The sequence below is a fragment of the Sarcophilus harrisii genome, chromosome 2 (genome assembly GCF_902635505.1).
Source record: "Sarcophilus harrisii chromosome 2, mSarHar1.11, whole genome shotgun sequence".
Taxonomy (NCBI): domain Eukaryota; kingdom Metazoa; phylum Chordata; class Mammalia; order Dasyuromorphia; family Dasyuridae; genus Sarcophilus; species Sarcophilus harrisii.
In genome coordinates this window covers 194409180-194436801 of record NC_045427.1, presented here as the reverse complement: position 1 = coordinate 194436801, position 27622 = coordinate 194409180, and the positions used below count along the sequence as shown (strand labels likewise).

The 27622-nt window shown below is 34.9% G+C and overlaps 1 protein-coding gene across 2 annotated transcripts in view; it reads left to right on the top strand.

The window, feature by feature from the left end:
• Positions 1–1966: 1966 nt before the first annotated feature.
• MBOAT2 (membrane bound O-acyltransferase domain containing 2) overlaps positions 1967–27622 on the top strand; it is a 149089-nt gene continuing 123433 nt past the window's right edge. For both annotated transcript variants that reach the window (XR_004231857.1, XM_003757883.4), the window contains exon 1: positions 1967–2199. Coding sequence is in view for 1 of the 2 variants with exons in the window: in XM_003757883.4 (XP_003757931.1) it covers positions 2122–2199 (78 nt within the window). In the remaining variant the exon portion in view is untranslated. The remainder of the gene's footprint in view (positions 2200–27622) is intronic.

Here is a 27622-nt window from a genome sequence, read left to right as displayed (position 1 = left end):
TACTCTTCTGCAAGTCTTGAATCAACTCATTGTCCACTTGCCAAGCTAATACAAGTGGATAAGATACAGGTATAAACCTATAAATCTCTTTTAGAAGTCTCTGTCTCTGTTTTACACAAATAACACCCACCCACACCCACCCATCCACCCACACACCACTGTCCTGTCTCTTTCTCTATCTCTATCTCTATCTCTGCCTCTCTTCATATATAAGAAAATATCTATTGTGTCTAGATGGGGGCAGCTTATCAAGTTAATCCATAATATAGGTATCCGGTTGCATGCCATAGTTTGGGCATATTAATCTATTTTTTCCTCCAGTGTCTATGACCAGGAAAAACTTACATTACAAAACATTTTACTTGGAGACTTGATAGTGTTCCAGACTCGGAGGCAGTGAGTACAATGTCATCCGTGAATAGGTGTATTTGGAGGACTTCAACATTAAAAGAATGCTTTTAAAAAATACTTCACTTGATACCAATACTCAGTGATAATTTTTAATATTTTCAATAGTCTTACTTTATAAGTAACCAGTGATTGGAGTGTCTTAAATGGCTGTATTTTGTTCTGGCTCAGAAGAATCAAAACATGATTGACACAGTGGGAGTTTAGATCTTGTGTTATGACTGTAGATATAATATATAGGGTTATGGTTTAAATTCTAATTTTAAGTCTATATTTGTTGACTTTTAAATCTGTTCTAAGTATTATCTTCTCCTTCAAATCAAAATCCTGCAAATGTAACTTTTATGCCTTTAGTATTCTTAAAGTCCAGGACAATTTGTCTTAACATCTTTTCCCCCATGTAAATAGTTCGTAAACAAAAATGAATAGCTTACCCACGTTGAAACCTTTTAACACAGAGTTCAACAAGAGACTTGCAATGATACAGTTTGGAGCGGGTGATGGTGGACAGATTAGGGAGGACAATTCTTTCTCAGTATTGGGCATTTAATTCAATTGTTGGCTCCATAAAAATTAAGGTTTAATCTACGAAGGGCCGCTTCCTCGAGCACACAAAGTGTAGGTGAGTTCTAAGATCCCATCTCTCTCAACATATGAACCACCAGATAAGGGGGTGGGGTGATGGTGAACGAAACATCAAGAAGCAACAGGAGTTGGTTTTTGACTCCAGGTTCTTGACACCTCCAGCAGAGGAGGAGAGTTTGATGTTGAAGGTCGGGAGAAGCGTCCACTCTTCTCCGGCTTCCTACTTACCCGAGCCCCTAGACCTCCGGCATATAGGATTTAGAGTCGACAGGAACGCTCGGGATTCTAGCTTCTCTCACATCTCCCTTTGTGTGTGCCTGCCACCCCATTACCCTTTGTTATCCGTAGCCCCTCCCAGCAAAGAGGGGGAGTGTTGGGGACCAGACTAGGAGAATGACTTTATTTATTGTTTTGGGGGGATTGTTGGGCAAGAGGGCCCAAGGACATCTTTCACATCCCAGAGTCCACCACCCCCTTCACGCTCCAGCTTTCGCTCGGGTAAAGAGAGCGCGACGTGTGTGGGGGGTGTGTGGAGGGGAGAGGGAGTGAATGCATCCCCACACCCAGACGCTTCCCCCCCCTTATTGGTTAGCGCCCTCTGATTGGCTGAGGGGGTCTGCACGTTGCGCTGGGATTGGGCAGCGGGGCTGTCCGGCGCGTGAGTGTAGCAGCTGGGGAAGGGGCGTTGGCAGACTTGGGAGGTTTTTTCTTCGGGGGTGTCTGAAGGGGAGGAGGGCCGGAGCAGCCGGGCAGCCTGAGCCCGGTCTGACCGGGTCGGGTCGGACCGGAGGCTGTGTGGATGACTGGGGAGGTGGGGTCTGAGGCGGGGCGGAGTCCGGGAGCAGCGGCAGCGGCGGTCCCGAGAGGAGGGACGTGCCTGGTCACCGCCCCCTCCTCCTCTTCTTTCCCCCCCTCCTCCCGCGAGCTGCGAAAGGGGCCAGAGAGGCGGCAGCGGCAGCAGCGGCGGCGGTAGCAGCGGCGGCCGGCAGCTTCGTTCCCATCGTCCTCCTCCTCCTCCTATTCTTCCTCCGCCAGTGAGGCTTTCTCCGCCTTGGGAGCGGGCTCACCTAGGGAGCGAGCGAGGGGTAGACAGGAGGGCGGGCGGGCTGGGGAGAGGAGGCTTCGGCCATGGCTACTACCACCAGCACCACCGGCTCCACCCTGCTGCAGCCCCTCAGCAACGCGGTGCAGCTGCCCATAGACCAGGTATCCCCTGTGGGGGGTCGCGCTCCCTACGACCCTCCTCCTTGCCCCGCCCCCGCCCCGCCCAGCCCTCCCGGTTCGAGGTGTGTCTGTAAAGGGAACGAAGTAGGGGCATCGGGTGGCATTTTAGTCCTCGTTCTCCCTTTCCCAGTTACTTGCACAGGAATTTGGGGGTGGGGGTAGGTCCGAGGAACATTTCTCCCCCCTCCACTGTCCTGTGTGCTTCTCCACCAGAGCAAGGGAGAGGGCGATAAACCTGTTATTGTGCAATCACAACGAACCCCTCTGTGCCCGTCCCTGGGCTCCAGTCTCCCCAGCCCCCATCTCCATCCGGACCCCCCCCCCCACGCATACACACACACACCCCGCCTTGGCTCGCGGGCGGGGGCCGGGGATGGGCAAGAATGCTATTTATAAGAGACGCGCATGGATTGGGGTAGGGGGTATGGGGAGAAGGGTGGTGGTGGTGGTGGTGGAGGTGGTAATGATGATGATGGAAATGTGCCGTCCTTCCCCTCTTTGGGGTCTCTGCAGGCACTCCGAATGCTTAGCCTGTAGCTGCTTTCATAGCAAGGATGTGCCCGGATCTGTGGGGGTTCCAAAATCGGGGCTTGGGGCGGGGAATCGCGCACATCTGCCTAGTTCTACCAGCTGTGCAGAGCGAGCCTCTGGGCTACCCCCACCCCCATTCCCACCCGCATCCCTTGCCCGGGTGCACCTGTAAGGGTGCATTGGAGCTTCAGGGTGAAGCTGTCAAGTGAAGGGATAAAGGAACCCAGGGACGCGGGTGTGGGTGTACCTGATATTACTGAGCCTTGTTACACTTTTTAAAAATACAATTTTCACGTCCTACTGTGATGTGCTAACAGGCATCAGTTTTAGGAACACTCTGGGTTAGGGAGAAATAAGGCAGAAAAAATGGGAATCTGATTTCCCAACCGAAAAATGCGTTTAATTTTTCAGTAGAAACGGAAGGAGCCTACAAAGGTACTTTGATGCATCCGTGCATGGATAAAAATTTACATGTATCCTGATTTTACCTTATGTGGAGAAAATATATTGAGGAATAGATGGTTTCAGGAAAAGCATCACTAATTGTATTCAGAAAAAAAAAAGTTTGAGTAGTTTTATTTGTGAGGAGAGACTTTGGAGGTGTTGCTAATTGCAGATATATTGTAGAATTATTCTGATTTCAAGTGCAAAGATAATTAATTTTTAATTTTAGCTTTAATGTTATTACAAATGTTTCTTGATCTGATAAAGCAACAGGGTTTTCTTAGATAAATATTACAGGGTGTTCACAAATTGTCCTTGATCTTTAAATGTGTTGCTTTCACTGATATCAGAAGTAATTTCACATATGGTAAGAAGGGTTTATGAGATGACCCCTGTATTTGAAATTGCTTTTTATGAAACTCTTGATCACATAGAGAACATACAGAGCCCAGATATTAGGCAAAAAGTTAAAGCTTTTTTGAAATCTTATGGTTTTTTATTAAGTTTAAAAAGTTTTATTTGAAGTTCAGCATTTGCTGGTTTTAAAGTTTTACCTGAACTTCAAATAAATTATTTTAATTTAAAATAATAGAATTAAATGCTTAGATTACGCCATACATTTTTTAATTAGTAAAAAAATTTAAAGTGAGGTCCCCCAAAATACAATAATTTGTGTAGAACATCAGTAACGTTTAGCATTCTTATATATTGAAATGTGTTTCCGAATATTAATCTTGTGTTGCAGGAAGATGTTGTTCACTGCTCTTGACCCTGGGTAGTTAAAAGAAAAAATGAATTTATAGGTAAAGAACAAATCAGAATGCAATCTAGTTTCTAAATTATGTTCCATGTTTCCAAATGGTGGGTTATGACTTCAGTGTCTCAGATTCTTGACTTTACTAAGTTGCTACTTATATCCACAAAGATGATGTGTGTATCATGTATCAAGAATTTCTATCATATCTGGAGAGTAGCTGGTTATTAATTCTTATTTTCTTGATCACAACTACAGACAACCTCTTTGTTCACCTGTTGTTATGCCAGTGATTGAGAAAATATTCTTTTCCTTTACCTAATTTAATATTTGTATGTGACTTTTAAACTTTTATTCTATTAGTTATCTTAATGGACTTTTTTGAACAAGGGGGGAAAATAGGCTTTTAAAAAAATTCTTGACCATTTGTAGGTGATCTTTAAACCCTGTAAGATTTGCCTTTTTCCTAAAACTTTTGCCTTGATAGTTGAGAATCGTTTGTCTTTATTCTAGATTTATTAATCATGAATTTGGATTATCAGAGAATTTAATTTTTTCAATTAACTATAGAGGAAGAACATAGGGTAGTCATTTCATAAGGTCTTCTTTTTTTTTATATTAGTATGAATAAGTGTTTCTTTGAACAGTAACCTAACTTAACCTAAACATTAGCTTAGGGTTTTTAAAAAAAATGAAGCAACTTTTAAAATAATTGACCTTTCAGTCTTGTAAAATGTTAATTTTAACATTGGAAAATAAAATTTATCATTATTTGAAGGTCACATGAATACATATTTAAGTATATATGTTTACTTGAAAAAGGAGCCTTTAAGAAGGAAAAAAAAGAATTTTTAAGAGCCTTTACAAGGAAAAAAAGAATTTTTTATCACAGTGAAAACTGTGAGTTGGTTTTAACCAGATTGGTGTGAATCAGGATAGGATAAACTGGGAAATGAAAGGTGTTAAAATATTACCTGTTAGCATGTGTTAATTTTGTGTCAATTAATTTTACTATGCAAACTTAAGACATTATAAACTACATTGAAGCAAATATATTGAATACAAAAAACAAAAGCGCTTCAGGGGAAAAAAATGATTTCATGGCATTAATGAAAAATATAGAATGAATTAGATTAAGTAATAAAAGAAAATAAGGAAGGTTACAGATTGTAGGTTTAAAAAGCACAAGAGTTGAAAGTAGATGTTTGATTTAAGAATGAAAATGATGAAGTTGACAAGTCTTGCCTGGATTGATATATAAATTTTATCAATATGATAATTTGTTTTAGTGATATAATTCCTTTGTGTTAGTGATATAATTCCATCTTTGAACAATCCCTGCCTATACGTTCTTTAAATTCACTAGACAGGGTATTTGCACAGTTTATTTCACCAATTTATTCTTACCAAGTAGAAAATACAGTTGGGAATGTAAAGTAGTGGATAGAGTCTTGGCCCTAGAACCTCACCTCTTAGATGTCTTGGCTGTATGATCCTGGGTCAGTCACTTTAAGTGTTCTAGATAGCTCTGTAATACTGTAAATTACTGAGAAGGTGCTGACCTGCCGTGGGGGAGGCACTTTGTATATTTGGGAGTTCCCTGTATGAAAGTCCAGGCACTTTCTCTGCTTTCAATATCCTTATTGCTTTCTCCAGACCTTGTACTGTGAATTTATTTCCAAAATTATCTGTAGTGAGTAGTCATTGATATCTACTTGGTAAGAATAAATTGGTGAAATAAACTGTGCAAATACCCTGTCTAGTGAATTTAAAGAACGTATAGGCAGGGATTGTTCAAAGATGGAAGTATATCTTTGAGCAATAATATAAGTATTTTAAAGGAAATAAAAGGATAAAATGAATATAAAAATGAGATGAATGTAAGAGAATTTACATTCCTAGATCAGCCTATTTTTCAGAGTGTTTTTAACCACCAAATTTTTAGAGGTTGGTAAATTGCTTGTAAATTTTTCTATTCTTACATATTTGAAGAATTTCTGAGGGATCATTTTTTCATGCTTTTGTTTTTCAGCCATTTCTTTTAGATATCATTGATATTTTAGAAGTATCACAATTGATAGTGTGTAGTCTTGTATTTAGTATGGCATGTATGACAAAAAAGCGATTGAAAATTGGATCAGGTTAGAGGATGGGGTCAATATTTTTTTTCTGGGAGACCAGGCTAACCTCTTGTTTTTGTGTATTTGAGCAGGTACAGTTTGACAAAGGAAGATGATACTTAAATGGAAAGAAAGGAACTCCTTAAATTTTTTACTTTATGTTAATTCCACTCCCTTCTGTAATATTTTTTTTTAACCTATTCTCACTTTTATTTTTTTGAAAAATTAAGCTACTGGGGGCAGCTAGGTGGTGCAGTGGATAGAGCATCAGCCTTGAAGTCAGGAGGACTTGAGTTCAAATCTGGTCTCAAACACTAAACACATCCTAGCTGTGTGATCTTGAGCAAGTCACTTAACCCCAACTGCTCCAGCAAAAAAAAAAAAATAAATAAAAATTAAGCTACACTTCTTAATTGCTTTTTTTTTTTTTTTTGTTATAAACTGCATCTATTATAAATTTCTGAGTTTCTGAGGATCAGTCTACACTAAAGTTTATCTGTTCTCTCTACAGGTGGATAGCATATTCTTACATAAGTCCTTTGGAATTGTCTTGAGTCCATATTTCTTCTTCTGAAAATCTTCTTTTCCCATTTATCAATGGGAATGGCCCTCATTTTTGCAAATTTGTCTGTTCCCTATATATTTGAGAAATGAGACCTTTATCAAAGAAATTTACTAAAAAAATTTCTTACTTTCTTTTTGGCTGCATTGATTTTGTTTGTGCAAAAACTTAAATTTCATGTAATCAAAATTATCCATTTTACTCCTCATGATATTCTTTATTTTCTGTTTGGTTATAAATTCTTATCTATAGATCTGATAGGTAATTGACTCCATGCTCCATTAACTTGTTTATGACATCTCCCTTTATGTTTAATCATGTACTTTGTTTTGAGTTTATCTTGGTTCAGATAGTCTGAAATGTTGGTCTATGCGTAGTTTTTGCCAGATTGCTTTCTAGTTTTCTTAGCACTTATTAAAAAGTGATTTCTTGCCTAAAATGCTTGGATCTTTGGATTTGTCAAGCACAAGATTACTATGATTATTTACTACTGTGTATTGATAACTCGCTGATCTATACTCTATTTCTTATCTGGTACCAGATTACTTTGATGATTACCACTTTGTAATATAGTTTGAAATCTAGTACTACTAAATTTTCTTCTTATTTTTTTATTGATTACCTCAATATTGTTGACTTTTTGTTCCTCCATTTGGAGGAATTTTTTTTGATTATTTTTTCTATAAAATAATTCCTTGGTAATTTGTTATGGTACTCAATAAGTAAATTAATTTAGGTAACTGGAATTTTTATTATGTTGGCTTGGCCTACCCATAAGCAATTACTGTTTATAATGTTATTCAGATCTGCCTTTATTTGTGTGAAAAGTGTTTTGTAATTGTATTCACATAGTTCCAAAATATGTCGTGGCAGATAAACAAAGTATTTTATATTCTTTGTAGTTATTTTAAATGAAATTTCTCTTTCTGTGTTTTTCTATTGAGATGTAATGCATTGTTACTTTAAATTCATTAGTTGACATTTAACCAACTATGTAATTTTAATTGAGTTATTTTACCTTTGCTGGGCCTTGGCTTCCATATATATATTCCATATATAAAATTTGAAAGGATAAAATTGTTTTATCCCTTCTGACTTTTGTGTTTTCTCACAAGATACATTATATGAAATTAAAAGCTAAAAGTGGCTAACTGATAGAATTTGATGGGAATGTTTTTGGGGTGTGTTTAGAAAAGATATCCACTCTTATAGCTCATACTAGATGACCTCTTCAGTTTTTTCCAATATTAATATTGTGTCTTTTTAAGGGGAGGCTCAGAAGAGCGATAATGGGAGCTACAGAAGTTTTGAATTAATAGTTTAGTTTCAGCTTATATTCTTTATATCAGACAACTATAATGTTTCCTAATAGATGATTAATATTGGAGTTTCAACTTTTTTTTGGTTAGAAATATCTAATCTTCATTTCCCCAAAGTCTGCAGTCATTGGATAGTGGAGGTGTTGCTGGATTGAAGGCAATGTGATCTAAGCTTGAGGTGATGAAGTTATATGATGGTAGACTTGCAGTAAAAAATTCATATTAGATGAACACAGCTTTTTAAAAATGTTCTATTATATATTTATTTATGTTAACTATTTTCCAGTTACATTTTAGCTTTTTAAAATATTTTTCCAATTACATGTAAAGATGGTTTTCAAGATTCATTTTTGTAAAATGTTGAGTTCCATATTTTTCCCTCTCTCCCTTCCTTTCTTACCTCCCCAAGATAGTAAGCACTCTAATATAGGTTATACATATACAATCATTTTGAACATATTTCCATATTAGTCATGTTGTAAAAGCATAATCAGAACAAAAGGGAAAAAAAAAACAAGAAAAAAAAAAGCAAACAAAAAAAGGTAAAAATAGCATGCTTCAATCCTCATTTGGTCTCCACAGTTCTCTCTAGATGTAGATGGCATTTTCCATCCAAAGTCTATTGGAATTGTCTTGGATCACTATATTTGCTGAGAAGAACTAAGTCTATCATAGTTACTCATCATACAATCTTGCTGTCACTATATACAGTGTTCTCTTGGTTCTCTTCACTTCACTCAGCATCAGTTCGTGCAAGTCTTTCCAGGTTTTTATTTAAATTAGCTTGCTCATCATTTCTAATAGAACAGTAACATATTACCTTCATATACCACAACTTATTCAGCCATTCCCCAGTTGATTGGCGTCCACTCAATTTCCAATTCCTTTGTGCTTCCCACTTTCAGGTAAACTGTGGAGATATAATATATGGTGAATGGGGTAATATCTCTTCTAACTCCTTAAAGATCTATTTGAGGTTATGAAATTCACTAGAAGATTCTGATATACTTATATGACCTCCATTTTGATTTTCTTCATGGGCCATAATAGAAATGTACTCTATCAACAAGTAGTTAGCCAATTTCTACCACTAGTAGCAAGAAGCAAAAAAGCAGTTCTAGATTGTGCAAATCTAGAAATTTGTTGAAGGAGTACAGGCATGTCTATTTACTCTTTTGTTTTGCTTTTTATTTCATGTGGTCATTGTCATTTTTGTTCTTGTCCTATAATATATGATTAAATTATTCATGATTATTTATGATTAAAAAAATCAATTATCCAGAATTCTTCTTTAGAAGTTTGCTTTTGGGGGACATGCCGCTTTCAGAAGAGTCAGGTTTCAGTACAAGCTTATATTGGAGATTCACTTTTTATAAAAATACTCATATAATTTGCCTAGGGGCATTTCTTTTAATCTCCATAAGTCTGATTGTTACTTTTTTTGATTGATACTTTTTTTGTGTCCATGATATCTTTATAGTGAGATTCATTTTAGTGGTTATTAAAGATCTTTATCTTATTAAAGATTAGAGATTTTGAAATTAAAAATTTTTAAATTTGAAATTTGAAATATTAAGGCAGTGTGATATAATAGGAAAAGTACTGAATTTGGGAGTTGGGAGACTTTTTTGTCCCAGCTTTGCCTCTAGTTATGAACCTAGATTAGTCACTTTATTTTTCTGCAGTTCTGTTTTGTCATGAGTTAAATGAGTAAGTCGTACTAGATCTGTATTAAATTTTATCATTTGTAGAATGAGTGGGTTGGACTAAATTATCTTTTAAGTCCCTTCCCTTTGTTCAGTGTTCTGTGTTTTCTAAATCAGCAGAGTAGACTATATTTCTGAAAAATTTTTTGAAAAGGCAAGGAGCAAATGTAGAATTTTCTACCTAATTAGAAAATGGAATTAACTAGGCAGTCCCATATTCTGAGCATATCGTAATCCATCAGATTTTAAAATTATATTCACTTTATTCATAATAAGTGATTTCTTTTACATTTTTTCTTATTAAATTCACTTCTTTTTATTAATTTTTCTTGCAGCTTCCTTCGAAGTTAAATAGGTAAATAGAGACACAAAGATTGGTTGGATTTAGCTAGAGTTAGAATTCAGTCTCAGTGACTTCATTCATTTACTTTCATTCCCAAATATCCTAAGATAGAGCAATGAAGGAATATAGAAAGGTATTTATTTTATTTTTAAAAATTCTGTTAAGTTTCTAAGTATAAACTGAAATTCATATTTTATGAGAATTTTTCTTTATCGTTGACAAGACTGAAGACATTAGTAGGATGGATTTAGTTAGAGGAACTGACTTCAAATAATGGCTTCAATTAACCAAATAATGATCAGTACAATAGGGACTAGAATGATCTCAACTTTAAAATGGGGGGTTGGACTAAATGAATTCTGGGTTACCTTCCACTATGATCCTCAGTATGGATCTTAGAGAATTTAGAATTTTCAGATGGCCCAGAATTGAAAGAAGTAGCTAATATGATTGGTAACAGATCAGAAATTCAAGATACTCTCTACAAGATTGAGGAATGGATTTGATACTAATTTATATAATTCTTTAGGGCCAATTGTAAAATTTTGCATTTAGGCTTAAAAATCAACTTCACAAATTCTGTGTTATGGTGGAGTTGGCAGTGTAAGCTGAAGAAGGAAAAAAAGACAGAAGAGGAATATTCATCTAATAGCAATTTACTTGACAAAGATCAAGGACTTTTTAGTACAATAAAGATCAATATAAGTTATTTATGGACATGATTCTATCAAAGATACTTAGATTATGGGAGGTAATATTACAATTTACTATTGGTATAATGGATAGAGGGCTGGTCTGAGAGGGAGAAAATCATATTCAAGGCACCTGCCTGACACATATTGACTCTGACTCTGGGCAAGTCAGTTAATCCCTCAGTTCAACTCATACTATAACTTGGAAAACAGCTGCCTATATAAAAGATGAGTTTCTTTATCAAGAATTTCTTAAATGAATGAAATAATGGGTCTGTATTTGGTAACTCATTGGTTTGGAGGTGGGAGGCACCTTACAGATGAGGGAGTTGATGTTGAGGGACAACTTTGTGAGTTAGAAGTGGTTGTTGGTATGCAGAAAGATGGCATTAGGTGATTAAGGATTTTGTAGTGTTAACTGACTTGGTTAAAGTGGTTGTTGTATGTAATTCTCTTTTTCTATGTCAGAATAATACACAAACTGATCAGAAGAAGTTCCAATTTGAATTTTTTTTGCATTCTGTAAGAAGTTTGTACATGACAGGGGTCACAGTTTTGGAAGTAGGCTTGAAAGTTAACACCCTTTAAAAATGGAAGGTTGGAATTTCACACCGCTAATGTTACATTCTGTCTGCAGATCCAACAACACAGCTGTGCATTGGTTTACATAGAATGAAAAAATAGCCTTGATAAAGTATCATTTTAAAAATTTGATCTAGCTGGTAATAGAATAATCCCTAGAAAGATTTTCAATAGCCCAATTTATACCTATCAAACTTAGACAAAATGCTATCTTCTTACAACTCTTTGAATTTGGGACTTATTTAATATATCTCATTGCTTAACATGTCCTGTGATAGCAGGCCCTGCTCCATCCCTGGAACTACTAACTTAGTTATTAAAATTCACTGTATACCAGGAATAGAAGTGATAGTGGAATTCTAGTGAGAGAATGAAAGGGAGGAAGCAGAAGGAGGGGGTGGAATATAGATAATAGGATTAAATATTTTATGATAGATTTCTTTTTTATTCTTTTTTTGAACTTATTTTTTAGTGTTTTCCAAATTCTCTCTTCTCCCCTCTTCCACTCATTGAGAAAGCAAACAATGATACCCCATTATATTTGTGAAGTAACACAAAACATATTTCTGTATTAGCCATGTTGCAAGAAAAATAAAGTGGAAAAAAAGTGCTTCAATCAACCCTTATGGTTTAACAGTTCTCTTTCTGGAGATGGAGAACATTTTTCATTGAATCCTTAGAAATGTTAAGGATTATTGTATTGATCAGAGTAGCAAAGTCTTTCACAGTTGTTCCTTGTTACAATTCTGCTTTCACTTTGTACAATGTTCTTCTGGCTCTGCTCACTTTTCATCAGTTCCTATAAGTCTTCCCAGATGTTTCTAAATCCATCCCCTTTGTCATTTCTTAGAAAACATTACTATTTCATTATAATCCTATACCTCAACTTTTTCAGTCATTCCCCAGTTGATGGGCATCCCCTAAATTTTCAGTTTTTTTTGCCATGACAAAAAAAAAAAGAGCTGCTATAAATATTTTTGTTTATATACTTTCCCATTTACTTTCATGTCTTTGGGATGTAGAGCTAAGAGTGATATTGCTGAATTGAAGAGTATATCAAGTGGGCATAATTCGGGATAGATTTCTTAAAGAGCTAATGTTTTGGGGCACTATGGGAGATGAAAAATTTACTAAAGAAGAGCCCTTCTGCTAATGGCACTTTTGGTCTAATAAAGAGACTGTATCAAAACAGAAAAAACTATGATAAATCATGTGATAAAGTTAAAGAGTTACAAAACTATGTTAAGTCTAAGGTGGAATTCTTTTAATGATGAGATGGGAGAAGGATCAGGGAAGTCTTCAAGAAGAATGGTATGTAAGTTTAATTTTAAAGAATGGGTAGGAATTAGACAGTTGAGAAGTGGAAGGGATTTCTTTTCAAGAATTCCTTTTCAAAAATTGAACTAAATTGTAGAGGTAGAAAAGTACACCTTGTGTTCAATTTATAAAATAGAATGAATGGAAGGCAGTAAAATAAGATACATCATCCATAAATTGCCTTTCCTGAATCAAAGATTGCAAAATGCTTTTGGAAATTTAGAAGGTTAGAATAACCCTCATAAGGCAAGATGATATTGTATAATGTCCAAAAAACCAGGTTAAAGAATTGGAAATGTATTTTGTGGGTAGTAGAGAACTTTTGAAGATTTTTGAGCTAAGAAAATAATATGAATGGGGTCTGCATTTAAGGAATATTAGGCAGGGTAGGAAGAGTGGATAAGAGGATAGAAGACAAGGAAATGGGAAGACCTCAGGAGACTGTCACAATAGTCCAGGTAAGGATGATGAAATGTAATATTATATTCCATGAGAAGTAGGATAATGCTACTATAGTAGGAATAGTGATAGGGAACACATGGGAAATGATGTGGAGGTGATAGTGGACTATTCTAACAGGCTGTAAAAATGAAGGAAAGAAGAAGAGTCAGAGAAACCCATGGTTTTAAATGAGAGAAGATGTTATAGTTTTGGCATTGACAAACATAGTGAAGTAGAAGAAATTGTTAGGAAAAATTATTAAGTTTTTTTTTTTTTTATATCTTGAGTTTGAGTGCCAGTGGTATCTTTGGTATTTTGTATATTGCTGGGATAGAATTAATTTTGTTCAGTTTTTTTTTTTTCCTTAGAAAGTTCTCTTAAACTCTTGAATGAGGGGAAGGGAAAAAATTGGGAAATTTGATATTTAAACATTGAATTTCCATATTGTGGTAAATTTTAATGAGCACATTTAAAACAAAAATTGAGTAATAGAATGTTGTTACTTAGATTTTAGTTACAACTTGCACAGATTCAGAAGATTTATTTCTATTATAATAACTTTTTATTGACAGAACCCATGCCAGGGTAGTTTTTTACAACATTATCCCTTGCACTCACTTCTGTTCTGATTTTCCCCCTCTCTCCTTCCACCCACTCTCCTAGATGGCAAGCAGTCCTATATATGTTGAATATGTCCTAGATACAATATATGTGTGCAGAACCAAAGAGTTCTCTTGTTGCACAGGAAGAATTGGATTCAGAAGGTAAAAATAACCTGGGAAGAAAAACAAAAATGCAAACAGTTTACATTCATTTCCCAGTGTTCTTTCTTTGGGTGTAGCTGCTTCTGTCCATCATTGATCAATTGAAACTGAATTAGGTCTCTTTGTCAAAGAAATCCACTTCCATCAGATTACATTTTCATACAGTATCGTTGTTGACGTATATAATGATCTCTTAGTTCTTCTCATTTCACTTAGCATCAATTCATGTAAGTCTCTCCAAGCCTCTCTGTATTCATCCTGCTGGTCATTTCTTACAGAATAATAATATTCCATAATATTCATATACCACAATTTACCCAACCATTCTCCAATTGATGGGCATCCATTCATTTTCCAGTTTCTGGCCACTACAAACAGGGCTGCCACAAACATTTTGGTACATACAGGTCCCTTTCCCTTTCTTTAGTATCTCCTTGGGGTATAAGCCCAGTAATAGCACCAACAGATTTATTTGTAAGATATTAGGGTAAACTTTAGGTATGAAATATATAAACATATTTCATAATAAGTATTAACATCACACAAAATAATAAAATGTTAACAAAACTTACATTCTAGGGACATTTCTGGCAGATAATTATACCACAGAACTAATTTATAAAGTAATTTTTATCAGAATATGACACTGAGTGTGACACTTAAATAGATTTTAAAAAGGTTTTAAAAAGTTAGAATATTGACATTTGTGAAAATGTTTCACTTTGGATAGAGTAGGCTAGAAAACTCATAAGATATTTCTTTTTAGATGATCATTTTCTAAAATGCCTGTGTTCTTTATCGGTGAAAGAAGGGAAAGTTCCCTAAAAATGCTGAAATTATCAATCTAGTTCTTTCCTTTTTGTTTCTTATATTTAATGATTCTGTGTCATCTGGAATTTTAGCTTATTTGCAAGGAAAAGCCAGTAAATTTTTATTATATTTTGCCCAGGCAAATGACATGGGTAGGTAAGTGGATTAAATATCTCTGTGTTATATTATGAATGTTATGTCTACATTATGCACTTCACCATAATATGTTCAATTAAGACCATTTAAAATGTTATTTCTTTTTTCTTGAACAACAATCTATTTTCTTTCTTTTTTGTCCATTGGTGAGGAAAAGGGGAATACAGACCCTTCTAACAAATATTATCCATAGTCAATCAAAACAAATTTCTATACCATTCATGTCCAAAAGAATGTATGTGTCAAATTGATCCATGAATACATCACCTTTCTATCAGGAGGTAGGAAATATTCTTTATCATCTGTCCTTTGTAATTGTGATTGGTCATTTATTTTATCAGAGTCTTTTAAGTTCATCCATTTTTCCAAGTTGTTTATATTTGTATTGTTGGTTTACTGTACATTTTTCTCCTACTTTTTACTCTGCATCAATTCATCAAGATTTCCCAGATTTTCCTGAAATCATCTTTTTCATAATTTCTTATTGTACAATAGATTCACATACCATTTTTTTTTTTTTTAGCCATTCCTTAATTGAAGGGAGTCTCCTTGGTTTCCATTTCTTTGCCATCACTGAAAGAGCAAGTATTTTTGTACATAATTGGGCCTCTTCTTTCTCTGAAATCTTTGGAATATCCGCCTAGCAGTCTCTCTGGGTTAAATGAAGGGGTTATATCTCCCTTTCCCAAATTTTGATCGGAAAATGTTCCTAGTAAAGGTTAGCATTGGGCTTTGTCATGACTTGTCCTAAAGTTCTTCCTAGGTCTTTGTTAGAATAGTTGTGTAGAAGAGGTGGGCTGTATTGTCTCTTCCTCTACCATTTTTGCTATTCTTTCTAAGACCTTTCTTCTCAGAAGCTTACAATCAAATAGAATAGTTATTTTACGGGACAAATAAATTTCACAAGCCTTTATTTAATACCCACCATGTGCAAAGCATTTAAATTCTAGGAAATATAAGACAAAATTGAAAAAGACCTTGCTCGTACATGGCTTTCTACTGTTAGAATACAAGATGTGCATAGATCAGTAAATAAAAAGAATTTATTTTGAGGAAGCGAGCACTGACAATTTGCAAGATCAGGAATGATACCGATACAGAAAGTGATATTTAAATGAAACCTTCCAGGAAAATAAAAAGTTTGACTCAGAACAAATAAAGAGGTAAGGAGGGATAGTGCTTCAAGCATGGAAGGCAGTAAAAAGCACAGAGAGGAGATGGAATACCACATTTGGATAATAACAAATTGACTTACTTTGGCTAGAACATATTTTGTGAGAAGAAGAAATGTGAAATCAGTGTAGAAAGATATTATAGAACTACATTGTAAAAAACTTTAAATGGCAAATAGAGAAGTTTGTAGTTTGTCTTAGGGCAGAAATACTTGAATTTAAAATTTTTGATGAGGCTCTTTCATAGAATAGAATTTTCAAATACTTATAATAAAATTCAGAGGCTTAAAAACAAAACTAATTATATGGAAATAGTTATCAAAATATTTTTAAAACATTAAAAAACTAACTCACCAGCAACAAGTTAAGACTGCCTTACTTAGAGGCAAGAAGGCAGTGAAATTTCTTCAGCAGCTGAATAACATAATAGGTTTAGGAATAAAAATTTGGCATCCATTATGTAGGATGGATTACAGAAGTAAAAGACTGGATTGAGGAAGAACAGTTAGGCAGCTGTCATAATAGTTTAAAAACTAAGAGATGATTAGAAGTTAAATTGGGGTTTTGTGGTCATGTGAATTGATAAAAGGGAATGGATGTGAATGATGTGAAGTATAATTAATCATTAAGATTTGGTGACTGTAAGGATGGTGATGTCCTCAGAATAGGGATGTTAGAAGTGTAGGTTTGGGGGAAAGATAACTGTATTCTATTCTCTTTTAGATATTTATATGGGATGGCTAATTGGAGAAGGCCCCTTAGGAAGTTGGTGGTTTAGGACTACAGCTCAGGGTACAAATGAGGACTGGACATGTAGCTTTGACTCACCTGAATAGTGATGATAATTTAAACTATAGGAGCAATCGAGGGGAGACACCATGAGAGGGAGGTCTAGGACATAGTCCAGAGTATCCATGTGTTAGGTACTGTTAGGGGATGGATGAAGATTCAGTGAAGGAGATCAAAAAGATGAATTCTAGATTGGATGGGACTTGAGTAATTTATTAGGGTGAGTACCTTATTAGACATATAATCATTTTACTTCTCTGATCCTCATTTTCTCCATCTGTGAAATAGGGACAATAATATTTATATTGCTTATACGTCCCTTAATGGGTTAAGAGCAGAGATCTTTGTTTAGTTCAAAGCTATATAAAAATGTGAATAGTTCTGGTTTAGTCCAGCCGCACTCACAACTTTTTGGACTACATGACTCCTTTATACTTTTTAAAATTATTGCGGACACAAGAAATCTTGTGTGTGAGTGCATGCCTTTGTGTGTGTGTATATACACATACATATTATATTAGAAATGAAAACTGACATATATTTTAAAATATTCATTCATTTAAAAATAATAAATATTATATATTGACATGACATGTTTTATGAAAAGTAACTTTTTCAAAACAAAAAAATTAGTGAGAAAAGTTGGCATAGTTTTACATATTTTTGCAACTGGATTTCCATATCTGCTTTTGCAATCTGTTGCAATGTGTTGTTTTGGATGAAGTATATGAAGGGAATCTGGCATCACATTGAAGTGTATTTGGAAGAAGAATGAATATTTTAATATCTTTTGAATTATGTCTTGAGTAGCTAGGTGTTGCAGTGGATAGAGCCCTGGCCTCAGTAGTCAGGAAGATGGAAGTTCAAATCTACTTCCAGACACTTACTAGCTGTGTGACCCTGGGCAAGTCACTTAACCCTGTTTGCTTCAGTTTCCTCATCTGTAAAATGAACTGGAGAAGAAAAATGAAAATCATTTCAATATCCTTGCCAAGAAAACCTCAGATGGAGTCACAAAGAATTGGACATGACTGAAAATAATAATTATAACAACAAAAATTATGTCTTAGTATTATTATGAAAATGGTCTTGACCTTTCGGACCCCCCCCCCCCCCCCCCCAAAAAAAAAGTATCTAAAGGACCAACAAGTTTGGTGAATTCACATTTTTGTGAGCTGCTCACCCTACTCTGTTTTCATTTAGTAAGAGTCTTGTCTAGCACGTCTCAAAGAGGTCATCCGGTCTCTACTTTGAATTCTGTACTTGAGCAGAGAGTGTTCAACCTATTGAAAGATTTCTGCTTTCATTGTTGGAATGATTTAATTGTTGGAAAGGGCTTCCTTCCAGAAAGCCAGAATAGACCTCTCTGTAACTTCTAGTTCTGAAGCAATTCAAAATATATTTCCCACTTTTGTGAAATGTCTCCAGATCTTTGAAGAGTTAATTCCTTACACTTTAGCTTTGAATGTGTAGATTAATATGATTTTAAAAATTCAAGTCTCTCCTTTTTTACTCATTTATTTTCTTTCATTATTTTCTTTCTCTTTTCTTTGTATTTTCCTTTAAGCTTTTACTGCAAAAACTTGGTTGTTTATACAAAGCCTTCCTTGTTCATTAATTCGTGCTTGAGGATTACAACTGATGGCTAATTTTATTAATGCCTTCGTTATCTGCCCTAGGAATATGTATCAAATGTGTCTGTATGATTAGTAGAAGGGATTTGTTTGTTTTTAGTTGACTAACATGAAAGAATAATATTTTCTTAAGATGATATAAAACTAGATAGAGTGTTCTGGAACACAAAATAAGATTCAAAAGATTGATGATAAAAACAGGGACAATAATATTTGTATTGCTACCTTAATGGGTTAAGAGCAGAGATCTTTGTTTACTTCAAAGCTACATAAAAATGTGAATAGTTCTGGTTCAGTAAACCAGTTAGAAGGAGCTTGGGAAATAATGGGGTGACTGTGAGTATTGGGGGGGGGTAAAATTAATAGTAGATTATATTAATCTGGTTATTCTATGCTTTAGGTACTTTTTTCTTTTGGTACCGATCTATGTTTGCTTTGATGTTGGATTCTTTCTATACCAGTGCATTTATAGTTTTAGAATTCCATGGTACACCGAGAAGTTAAATGGCTGGCCTATATCACATAGGTCTTTCTCTTAGGTCTATTCTATCCATGTCACATTGTTTTTCAAGCTTTAGCTGTTAATTTAGGGGCATCACATAAGTACAGGGGAAGAGTGCCACTCGGTTAATAGTGTTTGCTAACTGATTACCTAAATTTTCAGACCTGTGGGTTATAACACAGTGGGACAAAAAAGAGTCAGTTGTGAAGGTTCTCAGAAGAATTTGAATTTGGGTACTAGTTAGGGAAGGGCGTTCCCTGTGCCAGATGAGGCTCCTCTGTTCAAAAAGAGAGACCATAAAGAAAAAGGTAAGTTAGGACATATTGCTAATATTTGAGAGCCACTTCAATTTTACTGGGAAGATACTTTTGCTAATTCTCTAATCCTTATAATCCAAGTGCAATTTATGAAACATAAAACCTATAAATGAATGCCCTATATTAAGAATTAGAATGACAGGACAAATAAAGGAAAGAAGTTTATAGAGAGCCATTAGAGTTTACTGAAGTAGTTGACATGCTTTAGGAAAATTAGTTTTGACTGCTGTGCAGAAAAGGTAACTACTCCTTGTGCCCTACACTTTCTCTCTTCCTCTCCACTAGCTCCCTGTCATCTTCAGGATAAACTATAAAATCCTCTAACAATTGAAACCCTTCCTAATATTAACTCCCTCTCGCTCCTTTCCAATCTTCTTTTTTTTTTTAAAAAACTTTTTAATTTGTTTATTTATTATAGCTTTTTATTTACAAGATATATGCATGGGTAATTTTTCAGCATTGACAGTTGCAAATCCTTTTGTTCCAACTTTTTCCTTCCTTCCCCCACCCCTTCCCTCAAATAACAGGTTGACCAATACATGTTAAATATGTTAAAGTATAAGTTAAATACAATATATGTATACATGTCCAAACAGTTATTTTGCTGTTCAAAAAGAATTGGACTTTGAAGTAGTGTACAATTAGCCTGTGAAGGAAATCCAAAATGCAGGCGGACAAAAATAGAGGGATTGGAAATTCTACATAGTTGTTCATAATCATCTCCCAGAGTTCTTTCACTGGGCGTAGCTGGTTTAGTTCATTACTGCTCCATTGGAACTGATTTGGTTCATCTCATTGCTGGAGATGGCCAGGTCCATCAGAATTGGTCATCATATAGTATTGTTGTTGAAGTATATAATGATCTTCTGGTCCTGCTCATTTCACTCAGTATTAGTTCATGTAAGTCTCTCCAGGCCTTTCTGAAATCATCCTGCTGGTCATTTCTTACCGAACAATAATATTCCATAATATTCACATACCACAATTTATTCAATCATTCTCCAATTGATGGGCATCCACTCAGTTTCCAGTTTCTGGCCACTATAAAGAGATTTGCCACAAACATACAGGTCCCTTTCCCTTCTTTAGTATCTCTTTGGGATATAAGCCCAGCAGCAACACTGCTGGATCAAAGGGTATGCACAGGTTGATACCTTTTTGAGCATAATTCCAAATTGCTCTCCTGAATGGCTCGATGTATTCACAATTCCATCAACAATATATCAGTGTCCCTGTTTTCCCACATCCCCTCCAACATTGCTCATTATCTTTCCCTGTCATTCTAGCCAGTCTGACAGGTGTGTAGAGGTATATCAAAGTTATTTTAACTTGCATTTCTCTGATTAATAATGATTTGGAGCATATTTTCATATGGCTAGAAATAGTTTTAATTTCTTCATCTAAGAATTGTCTTCATATCCTTTGACCATTTATCAACTGAAGAATGGCTTGATTTTTTATAAATTAGAGTCAATTCTCTATATATTTTGGAAATGAGGCCTTTATCAGAATCTTTGACTGTAAAAATGTTTTCCCAGTTTATTGCTTCCCTTCTAATCTTGTCTGTATTAGTTTTGTTTGTACAAAAACTTTTTAATTTGATATAATCAAAATTTTCTCTTTTGTGATCAGTAGTGATCTCTAGTTCTTCTTTGGTCATAAATTTCTTCCTCTTCCACAGGTCTGAGAGGTAAACTATCCTGTGTTTCTCTAATTTATTTATAATCTCATTCTTTATACCTAGGTTATGAACTCATGTTGACCTTATCTTGGTGTATGGTGTTAAGTGTGGGTCAATGCCTAGTTTCTGCCATACTAGTTTCCAATTTTCCCAACAGTTTTTGTCAAACAGTGAGTTCTTATACCAAAAGCTGGGGTCTTTGGGTTTGTCAAACACTAGATTATTAAAGTTATTGACTATTTTGTCCTTTGAACCTAACCTATTCCACTGATCAACTAATCTATTTCTTAGCCAATACCAAATAGTTTTGGTGACTGCTGCTTTATAATAATAGTTTTAGATCAGGTACAATTAATTCCCTTGAAATTCTTGATCTTTTTGTTTTTCCATATGAACATTGTTGTTATTTTTTCTAGGTCATTAAAATAGTTTCTTGGGAGTCTGATTGGTATAGCGCTAAACGAATAGATTAGTTTAGGTTGTATTATCTTTATTCTATTTGCTCAACCTATCCAAGAGCATTTAATATTTTTCCAATTGATTAGATCAGACTTAATTTGTGTGGAAAGTGTTTTGTAGTTTTGCTCATATAGTTTCTGATTTTCCCTTGGCAGATAGATTCTTAAATATCTTTCCAGTTTTCTTATACTATATTCCTCCACATGTATTCCTTGATCCAGTGACACTGGAGTTCTTGCTCTCTCTGGAAAAAAAAAATACTCCATATTTTGGCTCTGGGTATTTTCTATGAGTGTTTCTCATGTCTTCAATGTTCTTTCTTTTCCTCCTTACCTTCTGATTTCCCTGACCCTCTTTCAAGATCTAGCTAAGAAGCCTACATTCTACAGGAAGCCTTGTCTAATCCTTTTTAATTCTAGTATCTTCCTCTGTTATTTCCTATTTATCCTATACTTGGCTTTTTTTTTTTTTTTTTTTGTACTTGTTTATGTATTGTTTCTCCCACTAAATTGTGAGTTCCTTGAAGGCCAGAGACCTCTTTTGTGGTTCTTTGTATTTACACAGTGCCTGGCACATAGTGCTTAATAATTGCTTTTTGACTGACTGATTCCACACTGATACTTTTGATTTGTTAATGATATGATGTGTATATTAAGCAGGTAAACAGGTTGTAGAACTTTGCAAACTGTACATCTCCTTAGAGAAATCGTGTTGCAAAATTTAGTAGGTTCCTAAGCCAGCCCACAAAAGCCTAGTATGTTATGTACCTAAAAGTGAAAAAACAAAGTGGACTAGGAGAGGGAAGGTTTTTTTTCTTGGCTTGTGATTTCATAGGCATAGGAAAAAAGTCCCCAATGGGTTATATGGTATGATGCCAAAGGGATATATTGTGAATCAGAGGTGGCAAGGTGGGTCACATTCCCCCTTTCCCTTGATAGTTGTGAGCCTGGTCTTTAAAAGTCACAGTCAGTTCTGTCCTCCACTATTAAGAGACTCTGCCCCTGTCTCTGACACACAAGCTCCTCTTTCAGCTTCACAGGCAAGTTCAGATAATTCCTTCCCTTCTCTCAGATCATCTTAAGGCTTTTGTAGGTGCCCTTCTATGGGAATAAAGTAACTAGCATTATTAGTAGATGTAGATGAATTGGAGTCTGCCTTACAGACTTTTGTATTCTCTAAAACTTACTCCCTTTCTTGCTTTCCTCTCTTTCTCTGTCTATGACCCAGGTTTCACCACCTCCCTCACCCCACATATCCAAACAGCTGCCAAATCATCTTGATTTCCTTCATACTCTCTTACATCTGGCTTCTTTCCCCTCATATGGTCATCTCCCCATTCAGGCTCGATTCAGGCCTTAGTGCATCGTGTTGTATTATTATAATAGCCTCATAATTTGGTCTTGTTTCCTCCAGTTTCTCACCTTTCCAATTCATCCTCCATGCAGCTGTCAAAGTGATTTTGCTTAAGCACAAATATAACTATTTCAGTTCTGCTCTTTAATAAACTGGTGGTTCCTTATTGACTCAGATCAAATATTATTTCTTTTTTATCTCATCCTTTTTAGTTGCTATTTTATATTGTGCATAATTACTAGTGTGATAGTATGGGTACAAACTTTATAAAATAAATAAAAACTTTGAGAGTTTACATTGAAAAATATTTTGCTGATCATACTCTTGCAGAGTTCCTAGGACACTGAGAAGTTAAGTGACTTGCCTAGTGTCACAATCAATATGTGACAGAAACTGGACTTGAATTCAGTTCCTCTTCGCTTTGTGACCTTAAATAACATAATTTCTTCAAGTCATCACAGTTTATCTATAAAACGGAAATGAATATATCTGCCCTCCTTTTCTGACATTGCTGCAAGGATAAAAATTATATATGTGAACATGTTATAAAAATTGCAGAGTCCAATGTAGATTGTTCCAAAGCATAGACTTTAAGATGACTCATATATTTAAACAGCTTCTTTCCTGTTGCCACTGGGGGTGGGGAGAGGCACTACTATAAAACTAACAAACAAACAAAAGAAACCTAAATAAACAAAAGATAAACTTGAGAACTTTAAAAGAACATGTAGGTTTAGAAATAGGGAAGAAGTTGTAAAAAGAAGAAACCATGCAAAGAAATTAAGCTTGGGGAAGTCTCCTGAGTTGATGGAGAGTCTTCTTCTAATAATTCAGTTAATAAATGTTATGTAGACTTTTAAAATATTTATATATATTCATATGTATATGTTATAATAAATACAATATTATTATATATACTCTATATTGGTTCTAGGAATATAAAGATAAAAATGAAACACTTACTGTCATTTAGAAGCTTATAGCCCCTTGAAGGAGATTGTCTCGTTGGAATCAATTGTATATGTTATTTTCTTGCCTCTGCTTACTTTACTCCTTATCAGTTCATGCAGATCTTTCCATGCCTCTCCAAAATCATCATATTCATTATTTCTTATAGCTCAGTAATATCCCATTGTACCACAGTATACCATTTGTATTCCATGTACCTGTTGATTGTTTCTAATTCTTTGTTTTAACAAATAACTGCTATAAATATTAGGTGTATACGGTGATCTTTTTTTTTTATCATCTGCATTCTTTCCGAATTTCTGGGCCAAAGGAAATGAACACTTTAGTATTTTATTTGTATAATTCCATATTACATTCCAAATGATTATACTGATTCACACTTCTACCAGTAATGTACTAGTGTGAAGCCATTGGGATTTACTTAGTGTGGTAGTAGAATAGTCAAAAACATATCTTAGAAAAATTAATAAAATAGACTTGTCCTGGATCACATAGCCATTATCTGTCAAGATACCACTTGAATTGAGGTATTCTTACAGACCTAAGGCAGGCTCTACCAGATACCAAGTACAAGGTGCTACCTTTTCCTTTTTTGTTAGTGACCCCAAATCCTACTAGTGTGAGATTCATTTAGATTAATTAACCTTAATCCTTTAAAAAACGCAAATGCCTCTTAGAGGTTAAAAGGCCTTAGTGTGAATTAATCCAATACTTGTTTTCCTTAGATTTCTGAGCTGAGACAACTAACTGTAGCTAGGAAATAAAAGTATTAAGACAGTTAATTTTGTTACTTAACTTTTAAAATTCTGAACTTAATAAAATTCTGAGCTTGATAGCAAATAAGATAAACAATAAAGTGAAACAGAAAAAGATTACTCATGAAACTGAATTTCTATCACGTACAACATATGTAATATAATAATATAGTAATCAATTTTCGAAGTCATCCTGCTTATGTTTTCTTGTTATTCCTTCTGTGAATTAGGAAAAAAATTATTCAGTGACTCTTCTTTTTTAACCTTATCATCACCCTCTTCCTCACCTCCACTTTCCCCCTTCAAAAGCTAAACAAAAATCCTTGAACAAGCATGTCTAGTCAAACAAAATGAATCCTTCCAATGCAGTGTCCAAAAATGTATGTCACATTCTGCACCTTGATTCTATTATGATGTCTCTATCGAGAAGTGATTAGCATAATTCTTTTGTCATTTTGAATTGAGGTTGGTCATTGAATTGATCTAAATTCTTTCTAAGTTTTTTTCTTTACAATTTGTTATAGACTGTTTTCCTGATTGTTGTTTTAAAAATCTTACTTTATGTCAGTCCATAAGGTCTTTGCTAAAACAGAACATTTTTTCTTATTCCATAGTTAATAATTCCATTGTAGTCATATACCATTGTTCACCAATCCCTGGTTGATGAAAATCCCTTTAATTTCCAGTACTTTACTCTAACAAGAAAAGTTGCTACAATTTTTTGTATAGATGAGTACTTTTCCTCTTTATTTGGTGGTAGCTAATTTTATAACTTGGGACACTTTGTGAAAGTAGAGTGGTTTTGAACTGGGTAGCATTGGGTCTTTGATAACAAGGACATGGGAGAGGTGTATAGAAAGATAAGGGAGGGAGGGAACCAAAGAAAAACCGTTCTTTTAGAAGTTTGCCAATACATATATTGGCCTTGTGCCCAAGAATGGAGGAATAAACTATTTACTTCCCTCTCCTGCTTTCTGTTTTTTATCCTTAGTCCCTCAAGAATACAGCCTGTGGTTTAGTACTTTAATTCAGCAACCAAATTGGTCATATGAATGTTTTTATGGGGAAAAAAAATCTAAACAGTGAATTTTCATATGAACTTTTGGAATGTAACCTATTTTATAAAATTTGAATTTATCTGCATGTGTTTGAAAAAAGGCAATCTTTATCAATAAAATTGTTAGGTAAGTGATACTTTTTTCAGAAAATGTGTTCACAGTTACAGCTTGGAATACCAAGAGAATATTTTCCTTTGCTGGAGCCCTAGCAGTGAAGCCTTCCCAAAGTCCAAATACTTATAATGATTTCATGGGTTTTAAGATAGAGGGAAGGAAATGAGTTGAGAATGACACTGCAGCTTGAGTGTAAGTGAATTAGGAATTTAATTAAGCAAATTTTTGCTAAGTTACTATTATGTGCTGGACCAGAGATAGAATAATCTGATATTGTGCATAAGGGACCAGCCTTGTCCTGGATTCAAGTCATATGTCCAATACATTCTAGTTCTGTGAAGGTTATTCTATGTAAAATTACATAGAATTTTTAAGTTACAAATGAACCACTGATCTGCATTGGTGGAAGAAGTTTCTATGTTGGAAATACATTATGCCACGGAAATTACAGGGCTGTGTCTCTCCCCTTTACAACTACCTCCTTCCCCCTTCCAAAAAAAAGAAGAAAAAGGGAAAAAACCCACAAATACCAAGAACAGGTGCTTAAGATTAAAGTGAATTGGCGTGAAGGACAAAGACTGGTGAAAGTGAAAAGACTTTCACTTCATAATGATGAATATTCCTTGAAAGATTGCAGCTGCTCGGAAGATTTTGGGGATTGGGTTCAATAGTTTTTGTCATTTGATTATTAGTCCTCTGTAAGCTTATTAGCTTCATCCTCAGAGGGCATAGATAAGTATGCAACATTGGGCCTGTATCCAAAGCCTCTTCCAACTTAGTTATGATCTGCCAGGGCTTGTACTCTTCTAGTATAATGTGCCTTTGAGAACTCAGGGTCACTACTGTGCCAAAATGAGGAATTAGAGTAGGACATTAATGAAAGGGGTAGAATTAATAATAATTTAAAACACTTGCCCATATTTTTAAAATGAAAGCACATTTGTCTTCATTACATCATTGTTATGATTTATGTACAATCATTCTGTTATGATTTTGTACCACTTAGATACTGTAGTGCCTGGAAAACTGAAATTCTGTAAACCTGTGCTGTCATCCTAAACTCTTAAAAAAAAAACCTAATATAACTAACTTGTCATGTTGTTATTCAAACTATATCAATACATCCCATGAGATGGGACTTCACTGTTTCTTGAGGCACTCATTCCACCTTTGTTGAGCTCTGACTTTTAAGAAGTTTTTCCTGACATCAAACCTAAATTTATTTCTTTTTAATTTATACCTATTATTCCTTACTTTTCCTGTAGGGCCAGAGAGAATATGGTCAGATAGAATAGTGTAATCCCCTTTCCCACATTATTAAAGATAATTTCAGATTTCAGAGTAAATGTCCCCAATTCCTTCAGTCATTCCTTCCGTGACATGAACTCAAAAGTTCTTTACCATTTGAGTGCAGTCAACATTGTAAATGTTTACCATGTCATACACTATCCTGTCAACTCTAGGGAGAGGGATAGATATTCAGCTTGTGATTTTTCTAAAATAGTAATAGCTTTTTATTTTTCAAAATATATGCAAAAGTAGTTTTTAACATTCACCCTTACAAAACCTTGTGTTTAAAATTTTTCTCCCTCCTTCCCCACCTACCTCTCCCCTAGACAGCAAGTAATCCATTATAGGTTAAACATACAATTCTTATAAATTATATTTCCACATTTATCATGCTTTACAAGAAAAAAATCAGATCAAAAGGAGAAAAAAATTAAGAAAGAAGAATACAAGCAAACAACAAAAAAGGTGAAACTATCATGTTGTGATCCATATTCAGTCCCCATAGTCCTCGCTATAGATGCAAAAGAGGCTCTCTGTTAGAATTGCCCTGAATCACCTTATTTCAACCTATGATTTCATTGGCACAAAGAATCCCCAGGAATGCAAATTCCCTTTACAAATGTAGGGGGGCACCATTGTTGCAATTACATTTCTAGAGCATTGCTTAGAGTAGTGGGGTCAGACTCAAATGCCAGGGATCCCTTCAGGACCCAGTGCCTTCAAAAACCACAAATTACATTATTTTGTTTTATTGTGTTTTTTATTTTGTTA